We start from the raw sequence: 19,576 nt of genomic DNA on the forward strand, positions 1-19,576 counted from the left end.
TGGGCCCATGAACGGGACTTAAGAGGATTTCGGTGCCTTGACTGGATAGGATATCCTTTTCGGTTCAACAAACATCAGAAAATTATGAAAGACATTATTATTGGACGCACTAAATACTTTTAATTTTTCTAATGTGAAAATTTTGATTTATAATATAGAAATAAACGGAGCATTAAAAAAATTAGTATATCTTTTTTAGACATGGAAAAATATTATTGATGTAAAATTATTTTTGAAATTCTTATAATATTCTTAATTTTTTTACGTAAAATTTTTTGCATGTAAAAATAATAATATTTTTTATGCTCAAATTGTTTCTATATCAAAAATAAAAAACTTTACGCAAGTAAAATCAAGAATATTATAAAAAAAACTCAAAAATAATTTTTTTCATAATTTTCCAGTGTAAAAATATTTTCTTGACTTTAGAAATAAAACACAATAAATTAATATTTTTAATGCCCAATTTATGATTCTGCATTAACAGTATAAACTTTCACATTAGAAAAATTGAGAATATTGAAGGATTCCAAAAATATTTTTTTTTTATAATAAATTATCTATTATAGAATTTTATTGATAATTTATCATGTTTTATTTATAAAAAAAATAAAGGGAAACAAAATTTAAATAAATTTATACTGATGAAATTAATGGCCAATTATTGATGGATTCTTTATCCATGATGTAATTTCGTAGGTTAAAGTAGTGCCCAATATTAACGGCAAAATTAGCGATCAAATAAAAAAGATATCGACAAAAAGATTCATTCGTAATTACTGACAAACTCATATTTTGTCGGTAATATTAAAAAAAAGTAAAAATATAAAAACTTAAAAAAATTTATTTACGAAAAATTTTTATCTATAGTTATCAATGAACTCATTTTTTATAAATAATATTAATAAAAAAATAAAAAAATAAAATTAGAAAATAAATTACCTACAAAAATTTTACGTCGGTAATAACTAACAAACTCATTTTTTGTCAGTAATATTAAAAAGAAAAAAAAATTTAAAAACTAAAAAAATTTTACCTATAAAAATTTATTATCGGTAATTATCCAATAAACTTGTATTTAGTCAATAATATTAAAAAAAATTAAAAAATTAAAATAAATTATTTACAAAAATTTTTCTTTGATAATTACTAACAAACTTTTTTTTGTTAGAATATTAAGAAGAAAATAGAAAATAAAATTTTTAAAATAAATTACCTACAAAATTTACAGCCGATAATAACTAACAAATCATATTTGATCAATAATATTAAGAAAAAAATAAAAATAATTTAAAAACTTACCTACGAAACATCGATAATTACCAACGAACTGTATTTAGTTGTAATACTAAGAAAAAAATTGAAAAAAAAAATTAAAAATCTTACCTATGAAAATTTATCATCATAATTACCAACCAATCTTATTTGATCAATAATATTAAAAACAAAATAAAAAAAATTAAAAAGTTTAAAAAATTTCAGCTGCAAAAATTTTTCATTAATAATTACTAATAAATATCGACTTCCTTCATAATTCGCTGATAAATTACAAAAAATGTGAAATTTTTACATCATTTATAAATAAATTAGAGATGAGTTAGTTTCTTTATAAAATGAAAACCACTCCCAACCTATGACAATTGTGAATAGCCACTATATGAGCCTACTTTGAGCCACTAGTTATTTTTTAAATTCATTTAAATCTTAAAAAATTAAAAAATAATTTTACATTTAAATTAAAATAATTTTATTTAATATTTAATTTAAAAAATAATAAAAAATTTTAAAAATAAAAATAAAATTAAATTAAATTAGAATTTTAAATTAAATTAAATTTAAAAGTTAAATTAAATTAAATTAAATTAAAAAAATACAAAATAAAATTAAAATATAAAATAATAATTAGCTATGAAAAGTTGTTGTAGGTAATTACCTACGATAACTTATTATTGTCGGTAATTACTTACAATAATTTGTTGTCATTGATAATTATCAATAAAAAAATATTGTCAATAAATAGTCAGTAATTTATAAGTGTATGATTCCCTTGAAAATTACCTATAAAAAAATTTAATTTACCTATAAAATAGTTTGTCAGCAAATATAGCGACATCATTTTTTTATCAGTAAAAATTACCTACACTAGAATTTAAATTATCGATCGATTACTGACAGGCTCTTTACCAATACTTAATATTGGTGACAAAATTAGCACCAAAATTAAAAAGATATTGATAAAAAGATTTATTGATAATTACCAACAAAATCGTATTTGGTCGGTAATATTAAAAAAATTAAAAAAAATCAAAAACTTAAAAAATTTTACCAATCAAAATTTTTCATAGATAATTATCAATGAACTCATTTTTTATAGGTAATATTAAGAAGAAAATAAAAAATAAAATTTTAAAATAAATTATCTATAAAAATTTATATAAGTAATTACCAACAAACTCATTTTTGGTCGGTAATATTAAGAAGAAAAAAGAAAAATTCAAAAAACTTAAAAACTTTTACCTATGAAAATTTATCGTTAGTAATTACCAATAAACTCGTATTTGGTCAATAATATTAAAAAGAAAATAAAACAATAAATTATCTACAAAAATTTATTATCAGTAATTACTAAAAAAATTATTTTTGTTTGTAATATTGAGAAAAAAATAAAAAATAATTTTTAAAGATAAATTATCCATAAAAAATTTTTTGTCGGTAATTATCAACGAACTTATTTGATCAATAATAATAAGAAAAAAATTAAAAATTAAAAAACTTACCTACAAAAATTTTTTATTGATAATTATCAATAAACTGTATTTAGTCGATAATACTAAGAAGAAAAAAAAAGCTTAAAAAATTTTACGTACTAAAATTTATCGTCGATAATTACCTAAAAACTTTATTTGATTTATAATATTAAGAAGAAAATAGGAAAAAAAAAGTTTATCTACGAAAATTTATCATAAGTAATTACCATCCAATCTTATTTGATCTATAATATTAAAAAGGAAATAAAAAAATTAAAAAGTTTAAAAAATTTTAGCTACAAAAATTTTTCATCGGTAATTATTAATAAATATTGATTTCGTCAGTAATTCATCAATAAATTACAAAAAATGTGAAATTTTCATATCGTTTTAATATATTAAAAAAGAGTTAGTTTATCTATAAAAGAAAAGTCACTCTCAATATATAGCAATTGTGACATAGCCACTATGTAAAGTCTACTTTGAGTTCTACTAGCTATTTTTTTAAATTAATTTAAACCTTAAAAATTAAAAAAAATTACATTTAAAATAAAATAATTAATATTTAATTTAAAAAATAATATAAAATTTTAAAAAATAAAAATTAAATTAAATTAGAATTTTAAATTAAATTTAAAATTTAAATTAAAAGATTAAATTAAATTAAATTAAAAATTAAAAATATAAAATAAAAATTATCTGTGAAAAGTTGCTATTAATAATTACCTATGATAATTTATTGTCATCAGTTATTACTTACGATTATTTGTTATCATCAGTATTTATCAATAAAAAGTATTGTCGATAATTTATAAGCGTATAATCCTGCACAAAATTACTTAAAAAAGAAAAACTAATTTACCTACGAAATAGTTCATCGGTAAATATAGCTACAAAGTTTTTTTTTTCGATAAAAATTACTTATACTAGAAATTGTGGACGAAAAAGATTTCGTTGATAATCCAAATACCAACGAAACATAGAGACATATGTAATGGGTAATTTTTTTAACTTTTTTTTTTTTAATTTCTTATAGTGCAAAAAATAATAACACATGTTATTCGCTAGTCATATTGGCAAACAATGTCTGCCTCAATGTTCACCGCTATGACTTGCGAACATTGGGTTGAAAACCATAATTTGCAAATAAAAATTTTTCATCATCCCCTGATTTGAAAAATTTCTCCCAAATGTGAGATCTATTAAAAGTATGCTCATATATATATGTGTATTCATTCTGTCTTCAAGAGGTGTATTCCAGTAATTAGCCAATTAGACAAATCACTTTCTAGTCTTCAGTAATAAAATAAAAACTACGAGAGTCAGATAACAAATTGTAAGATTCCAGGTCAAATGGTACACTTATAGCCTTTGAGTTCGAACTTACGATCTCTTCCAAGCACACTTCATCACTAATTACTAGGCTAATGAATCATTGGTTACATATATCCTATTGACTTCATGTCTTAGGCACTGATAACATTTCGCATCTTAAAAGCAAATATCCTCACACATGCCATTTTGTGGGAATAAATAATTTATATCATACACATGTAGAGGGCTACCCGTAGAAGACAAATTATCTTATATGTGCCCAAATGCTTAAATAGCATTTTCTCAAAGATAGTGTAAATAATTTTATGACAAAACCAGTCATTTAGGCATTGATTTAACAAGCACATACAAGAGCGTAATCAAGCCATATATTCAACTCTGCTAACTCAAATTTAATTTCAACTAATAAATCCATAAACATACCATTATCTATTCTATTTTCTATATTAAATATAATATGCATAATATATATAATAAAAAAATTATTGTAGCTTCCTCATTTCCTTTTTTTTTTTTCTAAATTCAGCCCTCTTTCTCTTTTCTTTTCATTTGTTTCTAGATAGTTCTATCATCGCCATTTTTTTTTCCAGTATCATCTCCGTAACCTTCTTCCCTCTATTTGAACTTTTCACCCCACATTTGTTTTTTTTATTTCATTTTATAACTCACATATAAAACAAGACAAGAAATAAATTTTGAAATTCACGTTATTGTATCCTTAATTATCAAGTGGATGTTAATAAATATAATTACCATTAAGATAATGATAATAATAAATAGATAATCCTAAGATGTTGAGGTGATAAAATTGCCAAGCTAGTTTTTTACCTTAGAATCGGTAAAAGATTGTAAAATCATTTCGTAAAATCTCACGATTTTACAACTTAAAATACATTTAAAAAATATATAAATTTTCATACACATTTAAGCAGAAAAAGCTATATAAAAATACTTTTTAATATACATTTAACCCAAAATCATTTAGAGTGGAGAAAGAGAATTCATATAGCCGACCCCAATAAAATTTTGAAATAAAAACTTAGTTGAGTTAAATTGAGTTGAGTATATATATATGCACACTTACGCGCCCATACACTTCATATTTGAAAGCACAATTTCAAGTTTCCAACTTTAAAAATATGTAAATATAAATAATAAAAATATTTGATGAAAAATAATAATATAACAAAAGTTGCTAAATTAGTCCATGTCAATGTATAATGGAACCTTATGTGAAATAACTTTTTATCCTTTCATTTTTTAGGTAAAATAATATTTCAAATTATTAGTTTTTGATTTACAATGCAAAAGTACTTTTATTTAAAAATTTGAAAAGCTAAATTATCATTTAGAATAAAACCCTTTGAATTAAAATATATGATGTTTAAGAATTACAAATAAATGTGTAATTCTTGGGAACTCACCACTAAGCCAAAAGGGAGAAATGCTATTGGAGTTAAATGGATTTATAGAACTAAAATAAATCCAGATGGCTCGGTATATAAACACAAAGCAAGGCTTGTGGTAAAGGGATATGCTCAGTTACCTAGTGTAGATTATGGAGACACTTTTGCACCTGTGGCTAGGCATGACACAATCAAATTGCTGCTATCCCTTGCAGCTCAAAATGGGTGGTCAGTTTATCATCTAGATGTCAAATCTGCATTTTTGAATGGAGTTCTTACTGAGGAAATTTATGTTCAGCAACCAGAGGGATTTGAAGTTGTTGGGAAAGAAGACATGGTTTATAGGCTCAAGAAAGCACTTTATGGACTCAAGCAAGCTCCAAGAACCTGGTATGCTAGAATTGACTCACACTTGACTCATCATGGATTCAGGAGGAGTGACAATGAGCCAACTTTGTATATAAAATCTGACAAGAATGGAGTTCAGCTGGTGGTCTCACTGTATGTAGATGATATGCTTGTGATTGGAAGTGAACACAAGTTTGTAACTAAATTCAAGAGGGATATGCAGCTGGAGATTGAGATGTCAGATTTGGGAATCATGAAGTATTTCTTGGGTCTAGAAATCTATCAAGAGGATGCGGGAATTTTCATTACTAAAAAGAAATATGCTCTTGATGTGCTAAAAAAATTCAACATGGAGAATTGCATGTCTGTGCCAACTCCTCTCAATCAAAATGAGAAGTTAAGTAAGGATGATGGGGTAGAAAAGGCAGATTCTTCAGTGTATAGAAGTCTTATTAGAAGTTTGCTATATTTGACAGCTTCTAGACCAGATTTAATGTACCCTGCTAGTCTACTATCTAGGTATATGCATCCACCGAGTCAAATTCACTTAGCTGCTGCTGAAAGAATATTGAGATACCTTAGAGGTTTTGCAGACTATGGTGTTTGGTATTTAAAGGGAAAGGAAGTTAAGCTTGAAGGTTTTGTGGACAGTGACTGGGCAGGCAGTTTGGATGATTTAAAAAGTACATCTGGTTTTGTATTTTATGTGGGATCAGGTCCTATATCATGGAATTCAAAGAAGCAAGATGTGGTGGTACAATCTACTGCTGAAGCTGAATATATATCAGCTGCTGCTGCTGCAAATCAATCCATTTGGTTTAGAAAATTGATGGTTGATTTGGGAGTTGAACAAGTTGATCCTACTGTCATTTGGTGTGATAGCAAATCTGCAATTGCTATAGCTAATAATCCTATTCAGCGAGGACTAAACATATTAAAGTGAAGTATCACTTTCTGAGGAAAGCTGAGAAAAATGCTGAGATTAAGTTGCTTCATTGCAAGTCTGAAATGCAACTTGCTAATATTCTGACCAAAGCTCTTCCTAAAAGCAGATTTGAAGAGATAAGAAAGAAGCTTGGAGTATCCAGGAAAACTCTCAAGGAGGAGTGTTGATGTAATGAGATTTTTCCTAGATACTTAGAAGTTATTTTGGTTTATGTTTATGTCTTCACAGCTGTGTGTTTTGTACTGATGTAACATTCTTTTGGTCATGTATGATTGGGCTTAAGTTGCTGCCTAATTTGCTGAGAGTTGTTATTTAATTACTGTTGTAGTTGTTAGAGCAGTAGGTGGTGTGTATTGACTGATGTAACTCTCTTTTTGCATATATAAAACCTGATGAACTCTCCATATGAGAGAAGTATTATCTTAAAAAAAACTGGTTCTTTGCAGTTTTTTAACTACTTACTCTGCTCTATTTTCACTTCCAAAATTTTAACAGAGCCAACTACCATAGGGAGCCTGGGTAAGCTTCAATAATCAACTAGATGTGAAAAAGTGTCAATCACTCTTGCAATGATGCAAGGACCATGGTATAAACTTCTTTGACAATTCTTAGGGTTATGCTAGTGAAAAGGGTAGGAGGCGATGAATTATATGATAGAAGGGACGATGAGGGCATTGAATTATATGATAGATAAGGGGAGGGCATAGGGTTTAGTGAGTGGTCAACATAGCAGGCATGGGGCATCGTTGAGATGCTGGGCTTGGTGGGAACCATTATAGAGCAACCTGAGTATAATTTGCTCTCTAGGCATAAGGTGGAATTGGAGTTCCTTCCTCTATACACCAACTTTGGCCTTGGTCTCACCACGTGGAGTCCATTTACTTTTGGAGTCTTCACTAGGAAGTATAACACCAAAACCATTCCTCCTAGTACTCGATTTTCTTTGGATAATATCAAATATAAACCGAATAGGTCACTAGCTGATGATGTGCTGAAAAAGGTGGATGGACTAAAGCTAATAACTGATAAACTTGGTGTTCCTTTAGCTCAACTTGCAATTGCTTGGTGTGCTGTTAATCCAAATGTCTCCAAAGTTATTACTGGTGCTATAAAAGAGTCTCGAGTTCTAAAGAACATGAAGGCCATTGAACTCATTCCCTTACTCACTCCTCCTGTAATGGAAAAAATCGAGGCCGTTGTTCAAAGCAACCCTAAACTACCAAAATCATTATTGATAATCATTGCAAGAGTTTGATATATTGCTTCCTACTTGGATTTATTGCATGTATTGTGGATTTTCTAGTTAATTTATTTCTTTGTCGCTAACTCTTGGAATCTACCATTAAATTTTCATGCTTGGGAGATCGTGTTCTTCTCTTTTTATTTTTAATAATTGTTCACCAGTTGTTAGGCATCCTTGGTTAATTAGTCTTATTAATTAATGCCAATAATTTATCAGAAATCCCTAAATCTTTTAATTAGTAAACGCCATCTATATTTGTTAATTTTAGACTTCAATATGTTATTTTAAATAATTCAGAGGCTTAATTAAACCCCAAAATACTTTAAGAGTATATATAACTATTTGATATAACTTTAAAGGCCAAAATAAGCATTATGCCAATAAGTTACTGCAAACTCTCTTAAAATTTATATTTAAGTTCTTTTTTTTAAAAAAAAGGGTCAAATAACCTTATGTGAAATAACTTTTTATCTTTTCATTTTTTAGGTAAAATAATATTTCAAATTTTTAGTATTTGATTTACAATGCAAAAGTACTTTTATTTAAAAATTTGAAAAGCCAAATTATCATTTAGAATAAAAACCTTTGAATTAAAATATATGATGTTTAAGAATTACAAATAAATGTGTGTTTGGATATTCTAATTGTTAGGGCATGACTCAAAATTTTAGTGTAATTTGTATTTTTTTTGTAGTCAGTGAAACACTTCTTAATTGGATCGAGAATCATTTCCTATGTTATTTAGCACTCATATTTTAGTATTATTCCTGTTTGAGTAAGATTCTTATTGTAATATTCCTCCCTAGTTTAGGTCAAAATATGCCTTTAAAGGGATAGAATGTTCTTCTAGGAATGACTGACTAGGAATGTAACGGTCAAGCTCCAACCACGAGAGGAATTATCCGCTTTGGCCATAAGCCTCTCGGTTTTGTCCAATAGGTGGAATGGAAAACGTCCCAGGAGGTCACCCATCCTAGGATTTCTCTCAAGCCAGCACGCTTAACCCTATAGTTCTTTCAACTTTCTAGGCTATTCCACTAAAAGGCGCCTCTTCAGGCTATTCCACTAAAAGGCGCCTCTAGTAATTAGTTCTCCCATTTTATATATCATTACTTTTTGCTCTCATTCCGATGCGGGATGTGTTTCCCATCTTTCAGGGAGCTTTTTGCCATGTTCAACAGAATCACTGGGGCACTGCCTTAAGGCCTTGTGGCCCACCAGCTTCCGCCACAAGTGTCTTCACTTGTAGTACCGTACCGAGGGAGCTTTCGGATCTGATACCAATTGTAATGGTCAGGCTCCGACCACTAGAGGAATTGTCTGCTTTGGCCGTAAGCCTCATGGTTTTGTCCCTTTTGGTGGAATGGCCTGGAGAGTTGGAAGAACTCCAGGGTTAAGTGTGCTCGCTTAAGAGAAATCCTAGGATGGGTGACCTCTTGGGAAGTTCTCCATTCCACTTATGGGACAAAATCGTGAGGTTTACGGCCAAAGCGGACAATTCCTCTAGTGGTTGGAGCCTGATCCTTGACTTGGGGTTTTGGAGTTCGGGTTTGCAGAAGTGTCCAAGGTGTCACCTCCTCAGCAATGCATGTAGATAGGGTCCATATAGGTCATATTAATGTATTTTGTACATTATAAATATTTATTATGTTGTAATATAGATCATGAAATTGTATTTAATATGTATATGATGTAAATTAATAAATTGGCTATTTTATATGTAATTAATTTGTATATCATGTAAATTATGAATTTAGATAATTAGGTTGTAAATCATGTAAATTAATGAAATTTGAGATTTTTTTTTTATGAATTGAGCATGAATGGAAATAAATGTGAAATTGAAATACATAAATGATATTTGAAATGATGAGATGGTTATGATGGATATGAATGAGATTATCATTGGAAAATGTTGTTAAAATTTTTAACAGGTAAATAGTGAAACACGCCAAATAGTAATAGAATAGGAGAAACTCCATTAGTTTCTCCTTTGCATATAATTTATTTTAAAATATAACGAGATTAAAATTATTAAAAGAATAAAGTAAGAAAAGTTAAGGTACTCCAGCACCGAATGTGGCACGCCTTGCTCGGCTACGCTGTAGACGGGTAAGGGGTGTTACATTTATTGACCGTTACAAGGAACTCCAATATGGCTGATAACAAGATGAAAGACTAACAAAAATGCTAACTAAAACAGTAATTAAGTAATTAAATTAGGGATTCAGGGCATTCCATGATAGAGCACCTTTGTAATATCCCTCACCTAGGGTAATCAGAATCCATAGTTAGAGAGAGAATGTCTTATGAAGTCTTGAAGGAAAGAAGATTCAAGGGAAGTGGGGTGTTTGGAGAGAGAGAACAAGAAGAAAGGGACTAAACTATAATAAGCCTGTCTAGGCAAGTTTGGTCGTCGAAAAACCAAACTTGCGCAAGACAAAATATAAAATTCAAAAGTTAGGGTCTCTAAATTAGCCCTCTATGTAGAAATTAGGGGAAAATGATAGGAAATTTATAGGGATATTATGTAGGCACACAAGTGGAGGAATTTCTTGGAGGAGACAGAACAATAAAAGTAAAAGGGATTGCAAAAGGGAAAGAAAAAGAAGAAGTCATCCTTAATTTTGTGGAAAATTATAATTTTGCCATTAAATTTGTTTGCCCATAATTTAAATTATTCAAAATTTTCTCTATCACTTATCCATGCCATCTAAATTAGTCCATGTCAACGTATATACTATTCAAGCTTTCTTGTCTTAGGATCACAAGGATAACTTAATTTCACTTTTAAAAATTTAGGATGTTGAAGGGATTTTTTTTGTAAAATTTAGGAGTGAAAAGATGTATTCGACCTAATTTTTTATGTTAAAATGTAAGCACGTATATATATCCATTTTATGATGCTTTTGGGCAACAAAAGTTTAGAAGACTTTGAGGTTTAGATTTGCTTTCTTCTAATTTACATTTTCATAAGTGGCTTAATTAATCACTTAAAAGTTTAGTTTTCTAACAACCAAATAGTGTTTTTATTTTTAATTGTAAACTTTTAATTCGTGTGTTTATTACTTTATTTGAGTGTCTTAGATTTATTTCTCATGATCTTTTCTTTTTATATATGCGTCTAAGATAAGAATTGCAGAGATGAAAATGTTAATGAGTATGGCACTGAACGAGTCATATGCGTATAAGATAAGAGTTGCAGAGATGATAATGTTAAGGTGGATGAGTGACCATATTAGACTAGATAAAGTCCATAATGAGAGTATTAGAGAAAAGGTAGGAGTGGTGCCAATTGAGGATAAGTTGAGAGAAGAGAGATTGAGGTGGTTTGATCATGTGAAGCGTAAACATATGGAGGCTCTAGTTAGACAAGTAGAGCACATTAGCTTAGAGGATAGAAAGAAAAAAATGGGTAGACCTAAATTGACTTGGAGGAGAGTAGTACAACATGACCTAGAAACATTACACATTTCTGAGGATTTAACCCAAAATCGTTTAGCGTAGAGAAAGCAAATCCATATAGCCGACTCCAAATTTTTGGGATAAAGTTTTAGTTGAGTTGAGTTGATCTTTTCTTTTTATAGTGTGGTTGCTCTTATAAGTCAGTAGGGTCATGAAGAGTAAATCTTACGAACCAATAAAAATCAGAAAATGTAAACAAGATATTTAATTATCATTGAAATAAATATTCTATCCTAACTATAAATAATACTAATTCTAAAATATATTTTTATTTATGTTTTATAATTTTAGTTTAAGCACCATCATTAATAATCTTATTATTATTATTATTATTATTATTATTATTATTATTAAAAAAATAATATATGTAATTTCTTGCATTTATCGAATGCATTTTTAGATAAGTTATTGAAATTAACTTTTGGAAAAAAAAAATAAATCTTGAACTTTTAGTAAAAGGTTAAATTAATCTAAAATTAAGTTGTAGGCTAAATAAATCATTATACTTTCTAATAAAGTTAAATAAGTTTACTACTAATAAAATATTATTTTTTAATAATAAATATTATTTTTCTTAATTTTGCATGTTAAAAATTATTTATTAATTTTAATTAAAATTAAATTAAAAAATTGAAAAGCATGATGAACAAAAATTGTTAATATTAAATTTATTATTTTAATATTTTATCATTTAAAAAATTAAAAAAATAATATTTTATTATTATAAAATTAATATTTAGATAAGAACTTATTCGGCCTTAATTAAAAGTATATGAGCTTATTTGATCCAAAGTTTAATTTTGAACCTATATGATCTGATTGAAAATAAATGAGTTTATTTGATTTTTTATTAACTTTTTGACAAAAAAATGCGTTGTACTTATGCTGCATTAGCAAATAGGGAAACTATGGTTAGAATAAATTATAATTTAATTATTAAGATTTAATGAAACATATAGATTAGTTTTATATTTTTAAAATATATTTATTTAATTATTGACATTTTCATAAGCTCACATATTAGTTCATGCTTGAACTTATATGGATGCAGAAATGTGTAAATTATTTTTTTAATTAAATTTTTTAATTGAAATATATAATACACCAATAATTTTTTGATAAAATAAAATAATATTATAATTAAAATGATAAATATTATAAATAAAAGACTATTTTATAATAAAATTTATATTATAAATTTATAATATTATTTAATTACAAATAAAAATAATAAATTAAATCCAAAAGATTATTTTGTTGATAAAATAAAATCTTAGATACTAAATTATTTCATATTAAAAATAAATTTAAGGACATTTTCATATTTTTTATATAATTAATAGTAAATTGAATGAATAGACTAATTAAAATATAAAAATTAATATATAAATTTTACTAAATCTTAAAAATTAATTATAATTTACTCCATTTTTTTTATTGTGTTTAAGAGGGTATTTGGTTTACCTGTTGCGTTCAGTTGATAGCTGATAGACACCAAAACAGGTGAACCAGAGTGTTTGACAAGTTTAAAAAAATAAAGTTGATAGCTGATGGGTAATTAATATGATACTCATCAGCTGCAGTTTGTATCAACTCTATTTTTAGAGCTGTTTCTTATCAGTTGATAGCTGATTTAATTTTATTTTTTATTTTGACCATATTATCTTTTTTTATTTAACTTAAAAATTAATATTATTAATACTTTTATCTTTTTTTATTTATAATTTTAACATTTTAATTAACATACTTCAACTTTGTTAAAATATTTTTTTATTAATAACATAAAATATAAAATATTTATTTATACTTAAAAACTTAAAATAAATTATAAGTTTTTTTATTAACAATAATAATTACTTTATTTTTTATCTATATTTTTAAAGTTATTTAATTATTTTTTAAAAAAATTTAATTATTTTCTTAATTCAATAATAAAATAAATGATATAATATAATAGATTAATAATTATATATTTATTTTAATAATATAATAAATAATATAATATAATAAATTTATAATTTTATATTTATTTAAATAATAAAATAAATTATATAATATATACCCTTATTAGTCATTTCACATATAACAATAACACCTAAATATAATTTTACCAAATACTTAATATAGATCAGCTATCATCAACTATCAACTATCAACTATCAGCTAATAGTAACAGTTATCAACTAACAATTATTAGTAGTATTTAATAGTTAAACCAAAGATCCTAAGCAGTTTTTCCATTTTAAACACTATAGAAGTTTTAAATACATATTTATCAAGAAATTAACATTAAATCTTATTTAAAAAACACAAGAAAATTCAAGGTTTTTTTTTTTTCAATTTACCCTTTATTTTAAAATGTACATAAATAAGTTTATTTCTTGTAATATCTTTTTGCGGACATAATATTTTTTTAATAACTTTTATATTATATTTTCTTTTTCACATAAACATAATATTTTTAATAATATAAAAATTCGCATAAATTATTTAAATTGAAATTTAAAATAACAAATTTCTAAAAATATATAAAAACTTCCACTTAAAATAATAAAATATTTATAAAATAAAATTATATAAATAAAGTATATTTCTCTAATATTTTGAAATACTATCTCTTTTTTTATTTTTTAAATACTAATATTAAAAATAGACAGTGATTTGCTTTTCTTTTTTAAAAAAAACAGGTGGAATATCTCGGAGTGTCGGCAAAGGGTAAACGTGTGGCAACTTTCTTTCTCCCTATCTGAACAGCTAATCTTCACCATGACATGTAATGAGAAAAGACAAAGATATATATAAATATGTGGCAAAACGGTGACGTTGTGAATGGGCGAAAAGGTAAATACGGCAGAATTGCCTACCTGCCATTAGTTGGACGACATCTTTCAACTTCAACGATCAACAACTTATAAGAAAAAGTGAAGCTAAAGCATAGCCAATGTAATTTTAAATAGTTTATTATATATTTTAATTAAATTATTTAAAATTCTCTTTCTTATTTTAAATACATAATTTTTTATACTTAAATTAAAAGTGATATTTAAATAATTACTTTTTAATAATGACGATTTTATAATTTAAATCAGTGATTTTAATATAGTCACTTTTTAATTTTATTTTGTAATTAAATAAAATATAAATATTAAGAGAAATTTTTAAATACATTTAATCTATTAGAATTATTATTTTATAATAATATAATTACAAATTAAATATTTAATTTTACTTGAAAAATTTTATTTGCCAAACAAATTTTTTATTTTTATTTTTTGAAGTGGGGCCCAACAAAATATTAATTGATTGGCGGTGATGGGATGGCTTTAGCTGGTAATGAGAAGGTTCTAATTAAAATGTGCTGTAGTTAGACAGAATGTCCTTGTCCATTACTGGCCTAGTCAATGTCACAAGCCACACATTATCTTGAGTAATTTTATGGGAAATATTTAATCTATCAAATGATAATGAAATAATTAAATAATATTTTTTAAAAAGGTAATTATAAATAATTTATTTATTTATTATAATATAATAATTTTATAAACTTTAAATCAAAATCATTAAATCCGTTGGTCCGCTATTCTATTAATAATATAATAAATATCAATTAGAATAATTTAATTGATTTTTTTTGAATTAAAAATAAATATTATTCTATTTAAATTGATTAAATTAAATTATTAATTAATTAATAATTTAATTTAATTTTTAAAATAATTAAATTCGATTTAATCTTACATTATAAGATTTTGATTATTTTAATTCGAATCAAATTAAATTATTTTATGAATTTTTAAATTAATTTATTTTTATAAAAAATTTATGAATTATATAGAGTTATATATATATAAATTATTTAATTTTATTAATTAATAATTATTAGATTCAAACTAAAATTAAAATTAGATTACATATTATAAAAATAAATTTAAATTAAAAAATTAATTAAAATTCAAAAATAATCAATTCAAATCGAATCAAATTAAAATAAAATAATTTAATTTATTTTTTATTTATTTTGATTCGTTTTAATTTATTTTTTATTTATTTTAATTTAATTTAATTTTTAAAATATAATAATTTAATTAATTTAATTTTAATAATTTAATTTAATTTAATTTAATTTTAATTAAATACCCAATCCTATTTAAAACATAGAAAGTGGGGAGATTTTGATGACATTGTATAGCTTATCGATTGATATTCATTGCCTTCGATTGAATTTAAAAAAAAAATTAACATAATAAATTAAATTTATTTTAAAAAATAATTAAAAAATATGAATATTATTTTTTAGTATAATAATAATGATTATTATTAATATTATTGTTATTGACTTCCAGCGTCATCAGTTCCCACTGTCAAGCACCTCCACTCATCGTTCACCTTTTTAACATTTCTTCACTGGCTAGCCTTACTCCCACGCCACCGTCTCCTCCTCTGGCCTTCTTCTCCTCCTCCTTTCAGATCTGCCGTGTCTAGTGGTTCCTAATTGATTTTATTTACGGCTGATTCAACTTAAAAAAGAGAAAATAGAAAATGAGTATGTACGGAAGGGATCCCTGGGGCGGTCCGCTGGAGATAAACGCGGCGGATTCCGCCACTGACGATGACCGGAGTAGAAATCTTCAGGACCTTGACAGGGCTGCTCTGTCTAGGCCTTTGGACGAGACTCAACAGAGCTGGCTTCTTGGACCAACTGAGCAGAAGAAGAAGAAGAAATACGTCGATCTCGGTTGTATCATCGTTAGTCGCAAGATCTTCGTCTGGACTGTCGGTACTCTTCTCGTTTCCGGCTTCTTGGCTGGTTTCATTACTCTCATCGTCAAGACTGTGCCTCGCCACCACCACTCTAAATCCCCTCCGGATAATTACACTCTTGCTCTCCACAAGGCACTCATGTTCTTCAATGCCCAACGATGTAATGTTCTTTTCTCTTTTGCTTAATTTGATCTCTTTGTATAAGCTCAGAATCTCATCAGATCTGATCTCCTCTCTTTTTGATGCAATTTATTCAGCTGGGAAACTTCCAAAGCACAATAACGTGTCGTGGAGAGGTAATTCTTGTGTAAATGATGGGAAATCGGCGACGGGTACGATTTTCAAAGATCTGGCTGGTGGGTATTACGACGCCGGAGATGCTATTAAGTTCAACTTCCCTGCTTCTTTTGCTATGACCATGCTGAGCTGGAGCGTTATAGAGTACAGTGCTAAGTATGAAGCAGCTGGGGAGCTCAATCATGTCAAAGATATTATTAAGTGGGGAACTGATTACTTTCTCAAATGCTTCAATCATACTGCAGATACTATCAACACCATTGCTGCACAGGTGATTCTATGCTTGCACTTACAAACTGTACATATCTCATCTTCTGCGTTTAAGCTGCTGACAGTATCATCCATGATTTACCCATTCTTGTTATTTCTGAAAAACTTGTAATTGAACAATTTGGATGACTTCTTGATTACTCTTGATACTTGATTTTGCAATGGAAATAGTGTATCAGTTTAATCTTGCTTGGTATTATTGTTTTTGTTATTGGTTTGTGGATCTTTGATTGGATTTTGGGTCTGATGTGCACATATTCAACCCTTTTCGACAGGTTGGTTCAGGAGATACTTCTGGAGGAAATACGTCTCCTAATGATCATTATTGCTGGATGCGCCCTGAGGACATTGATTACCCACGAAGTGTTACTCAATGCAGTAGTTGTTCGGATCTTGCTGCTGAAATGGCTGCTGCCTTAGCATCTGCATCCATTGTTTTCAAAGATAACAAGGCCTACTCACAAAAACTCGTTCATGGTGCTAAAACTCTATTTAAATTCGCAAGGGGCCAACGAGGTAGATATAGTTCGAGTACAGAGGCTGCCCTTTTCTATAATTCAACTAGCTACTGGGATGAGTTTATTTGGGGTGGAGCTTGGCTCTACTATGCTACTGGCAATAATACTTATCTTCAGCTTGCTACCACCCGTGGTTTGGCCAAGCATGCTGGTGCTTTCTCGGGAGGGCCATACTACGGTGTGCTTAGCTGGGATAATAAGCTCACTGGTGCTCAGGTCTGTTATTGAAGTTTCTGATTACCCTGTTTGTTCTTTATCATCTAACTTTGCAATTGATATATTACAGCAGTTAGTTCTTTCCATGTTCATGTCCTATCTTTGTATTTTCATGAGTTTTGTCATCATAGTTCAATGCATATGCTTAACAAGCATCTTTAGGATTTTGATCTTAAAAGGACAGCTACATTTACTGCTTGATGAAACTGTTGGTTTTTGTTTAATTGCACCTATTGCTCTAAGTGAATTGATTTTTTTTATTTTTAACAACATTTCACCTGGGCATTTATGTGCCTCTTTCTGGAAAAATTATTAAGTATTTCAGGTTTCCTTTAAATCAATTATTAACTCTCTCTCTCTTGTTATGATGCTGCGGCTTGTATATTTTTGAAGTGAATCAACTGCCATACGACATGAAAATACTGTCACATTTGCAGTAATGGCAATGATGTTTTTCTAATTAGATGCATTACACATCAGTAAATTAACTATGATGCGTGGTCTCGGATTATGTTTAATTCATTTCAAATTTACTTAGTTCTTTTTTTATGAACTTCCATATTTTCTGGAGATGTCATGTCTGTTTTGTTGATGCGATATCTGTCATTGTGTAACTAGGTGCTTCTGAGTCGTTTGAGGCTGTTCTTGAGCCCTGGATATCCATATGAAGAAATATTAAGGACATTTCACAACCAGACCAGTATAATCATGTGTTCTTACCTGCCAATTTTTACAAGCTTTAACAGAACCAAAGGTAAATCATCACTTATTTTTTTGGCCTCCCATCATTTGTTTTATAAGTCTACTTGTGGGATCTCATTGTTGCTCTTTGATTATGTTCTACAGGAGGATTGATCCAGTTAAACCACGGGGCACCTCAGCCACTTCAGTATGTTGTCAATGCAGCCTTCCTTGCCACCCTATTTAGTGATTATCTCGAAGCTGCAGATACGCCTGGATGGTACTGTGGACCAAATTTCTACTCAACTGATGTATTGCGTGAATTTGCCAAGACCCAGGTATGTTGTATTTGTTCTGATTAATAAGGTGGTGTATAATGAACTTGTCAAGAGATGATGGTCGATAACTTCATTGTTTGCTCTGTTGTTTTGGCAGGTTGATTATATATTGGGCAAAAATCCTCGGAAAATGAGCTATGTTGTGGGTTTTGGTAATCATTACCCAAGGCATGTCCACCACAGAGGTGCATCCATCCGTAAGGACAAGATCAAGTACAACTGCAAGGGAGGGTGGAAGTGGAGGGACTCCTCCAAGCCTAACCCAAATACACTGGTTGGAGCCATGGTTGCTGGCCCTGACAAGCACGATGGTTTCCACGATGTTCGTACCAACTACAATTACACAGAACCAACTCTTGCTGGCAATGCAGGTCTAGTTGCAGCACTTGTTGCTTTGTCAGGTGACAGGACTACCGGGATTGACAAGAACACCATTTTCTCAGCTGTTCCTCCAATGTTCCCCACTCCACCACCGCCTCCAGCACCCTGGAAACCCTAAGCTGCCTGTATTTTTTAGTTAAAGTGCGTCTTATGTGACTTATGGTTAGAGGAATTAGCTGCAGCAGATCTTTGAACTTAGATTTGGAAGTAATGGTAATGCAAAATTGAGGAAGAAGATGAGGCATAGGAAACAATGCATTGGACAATGTTTGTGAAGACAGTTGTGCGAGGCCTGATGGATTCAGACAAGCATTAAGAAATTGATATTCTGCATCTCGGAATTTCTCTTGTTTGAATTTTTGTGATATATACATAGTATAATGTGTAAGATATCAAATCTTGTATTCTTTGAAACATTTGAATCTGAACAGTACAAAATTTATTAACAATAAACTGCCATTTAATGTCTGACATTAGTGCTCGCTGAATATGTTTCTTCTCATTTATATCTTTATTTATTTTTTCCATTTGTATGTTTATTGTGAGGCAGAGAGAACCAGAGGCTGGATACGGTCCCCGGAACCGGCAATTCCTGTTTAATGGGGGAGGATCTTGAATTGGACC

General features: G+C 28.1%; 2 protein-coding genes across 2 annotated transcripts; both read left to right on the top strand.

The window, feature by feature from the left end:
• The first annotated feature begins 7,423 nt into the window (after positions 1–7,423).
• Positions 7,424–8,037, top strand: LOC131172112 (probable voltage-gated potassium channel subunit beta). The gene is given in 2 exon segments (XM_058133063.1): positions 7,424–7,484; positions 7,487–8,037. Coding segments are annotated over 2 exon segments (612 nt in total).
• Positions 8,038–15,823: 7,786 nt separating this feature from the next.
• On the top strand, positions 15,824–19,423 carry LOC110649638 (endoglucanase 25). Its single transcript, XM_058131937.1, has 6 exons — positions 15,824–16,411; positions 16,509–16,819; positions 17,094–17,552; positions 18,171–18,306; positions 18,399–18,571; positions 18,669–19,423. Exons 1-6 carry the CDS (start codon positions 16,030–16,032, stop codon positions 19,068–19,070), a joined length of 1,863 nt encoding a protein of 620 aa, XP_057987920.1. The 5' UTR covers positions 15,824–16,029; the 3' UTR covers positions 19,071–19,423.
• Positions 19,424–19,576: the final 153 nt, after the last annotated feature.

This window comes from Hevea brasiliensis, chromosome 13, assembly GCF_030052815.1.
Source record: "Hevea brasiliensis isolate MT/VB/25A 57/8 chromosome 13, ASM3005281v1, whole genome shotgun sequence".
Taxonomy (NCBI): Eukaryota; Viridiplantae; Streptophyta; class Magnoliopsida; order Malpighiales; family Euphorbiaceae; genus Hevea; species Hevea brasiliensis.

Coding starts and splice junctions, on each gene's coding strand:
- LOC110649638 (XM_058131937.1), top strand. CDS start 16,030: ATGAGTATGTACGGAAGGGATCCCTGGGGCGGTCCGCTGGAGATAAAC. Junction 16,412..16,508: donor GTTCTTCAATGCCCAACGAT/GTAATGTTCTTT, acceptor CAATTTATTCAG/CTGGGAAACTTCCAAAGCAC. Junction 17,553..18,170: donor ATAAGCTCACTGGTGCTCAG/GTCTGTTATTGA, acceptor TTGTGTAACTAG/GTGCTTCTGAGTCGTTTGAG.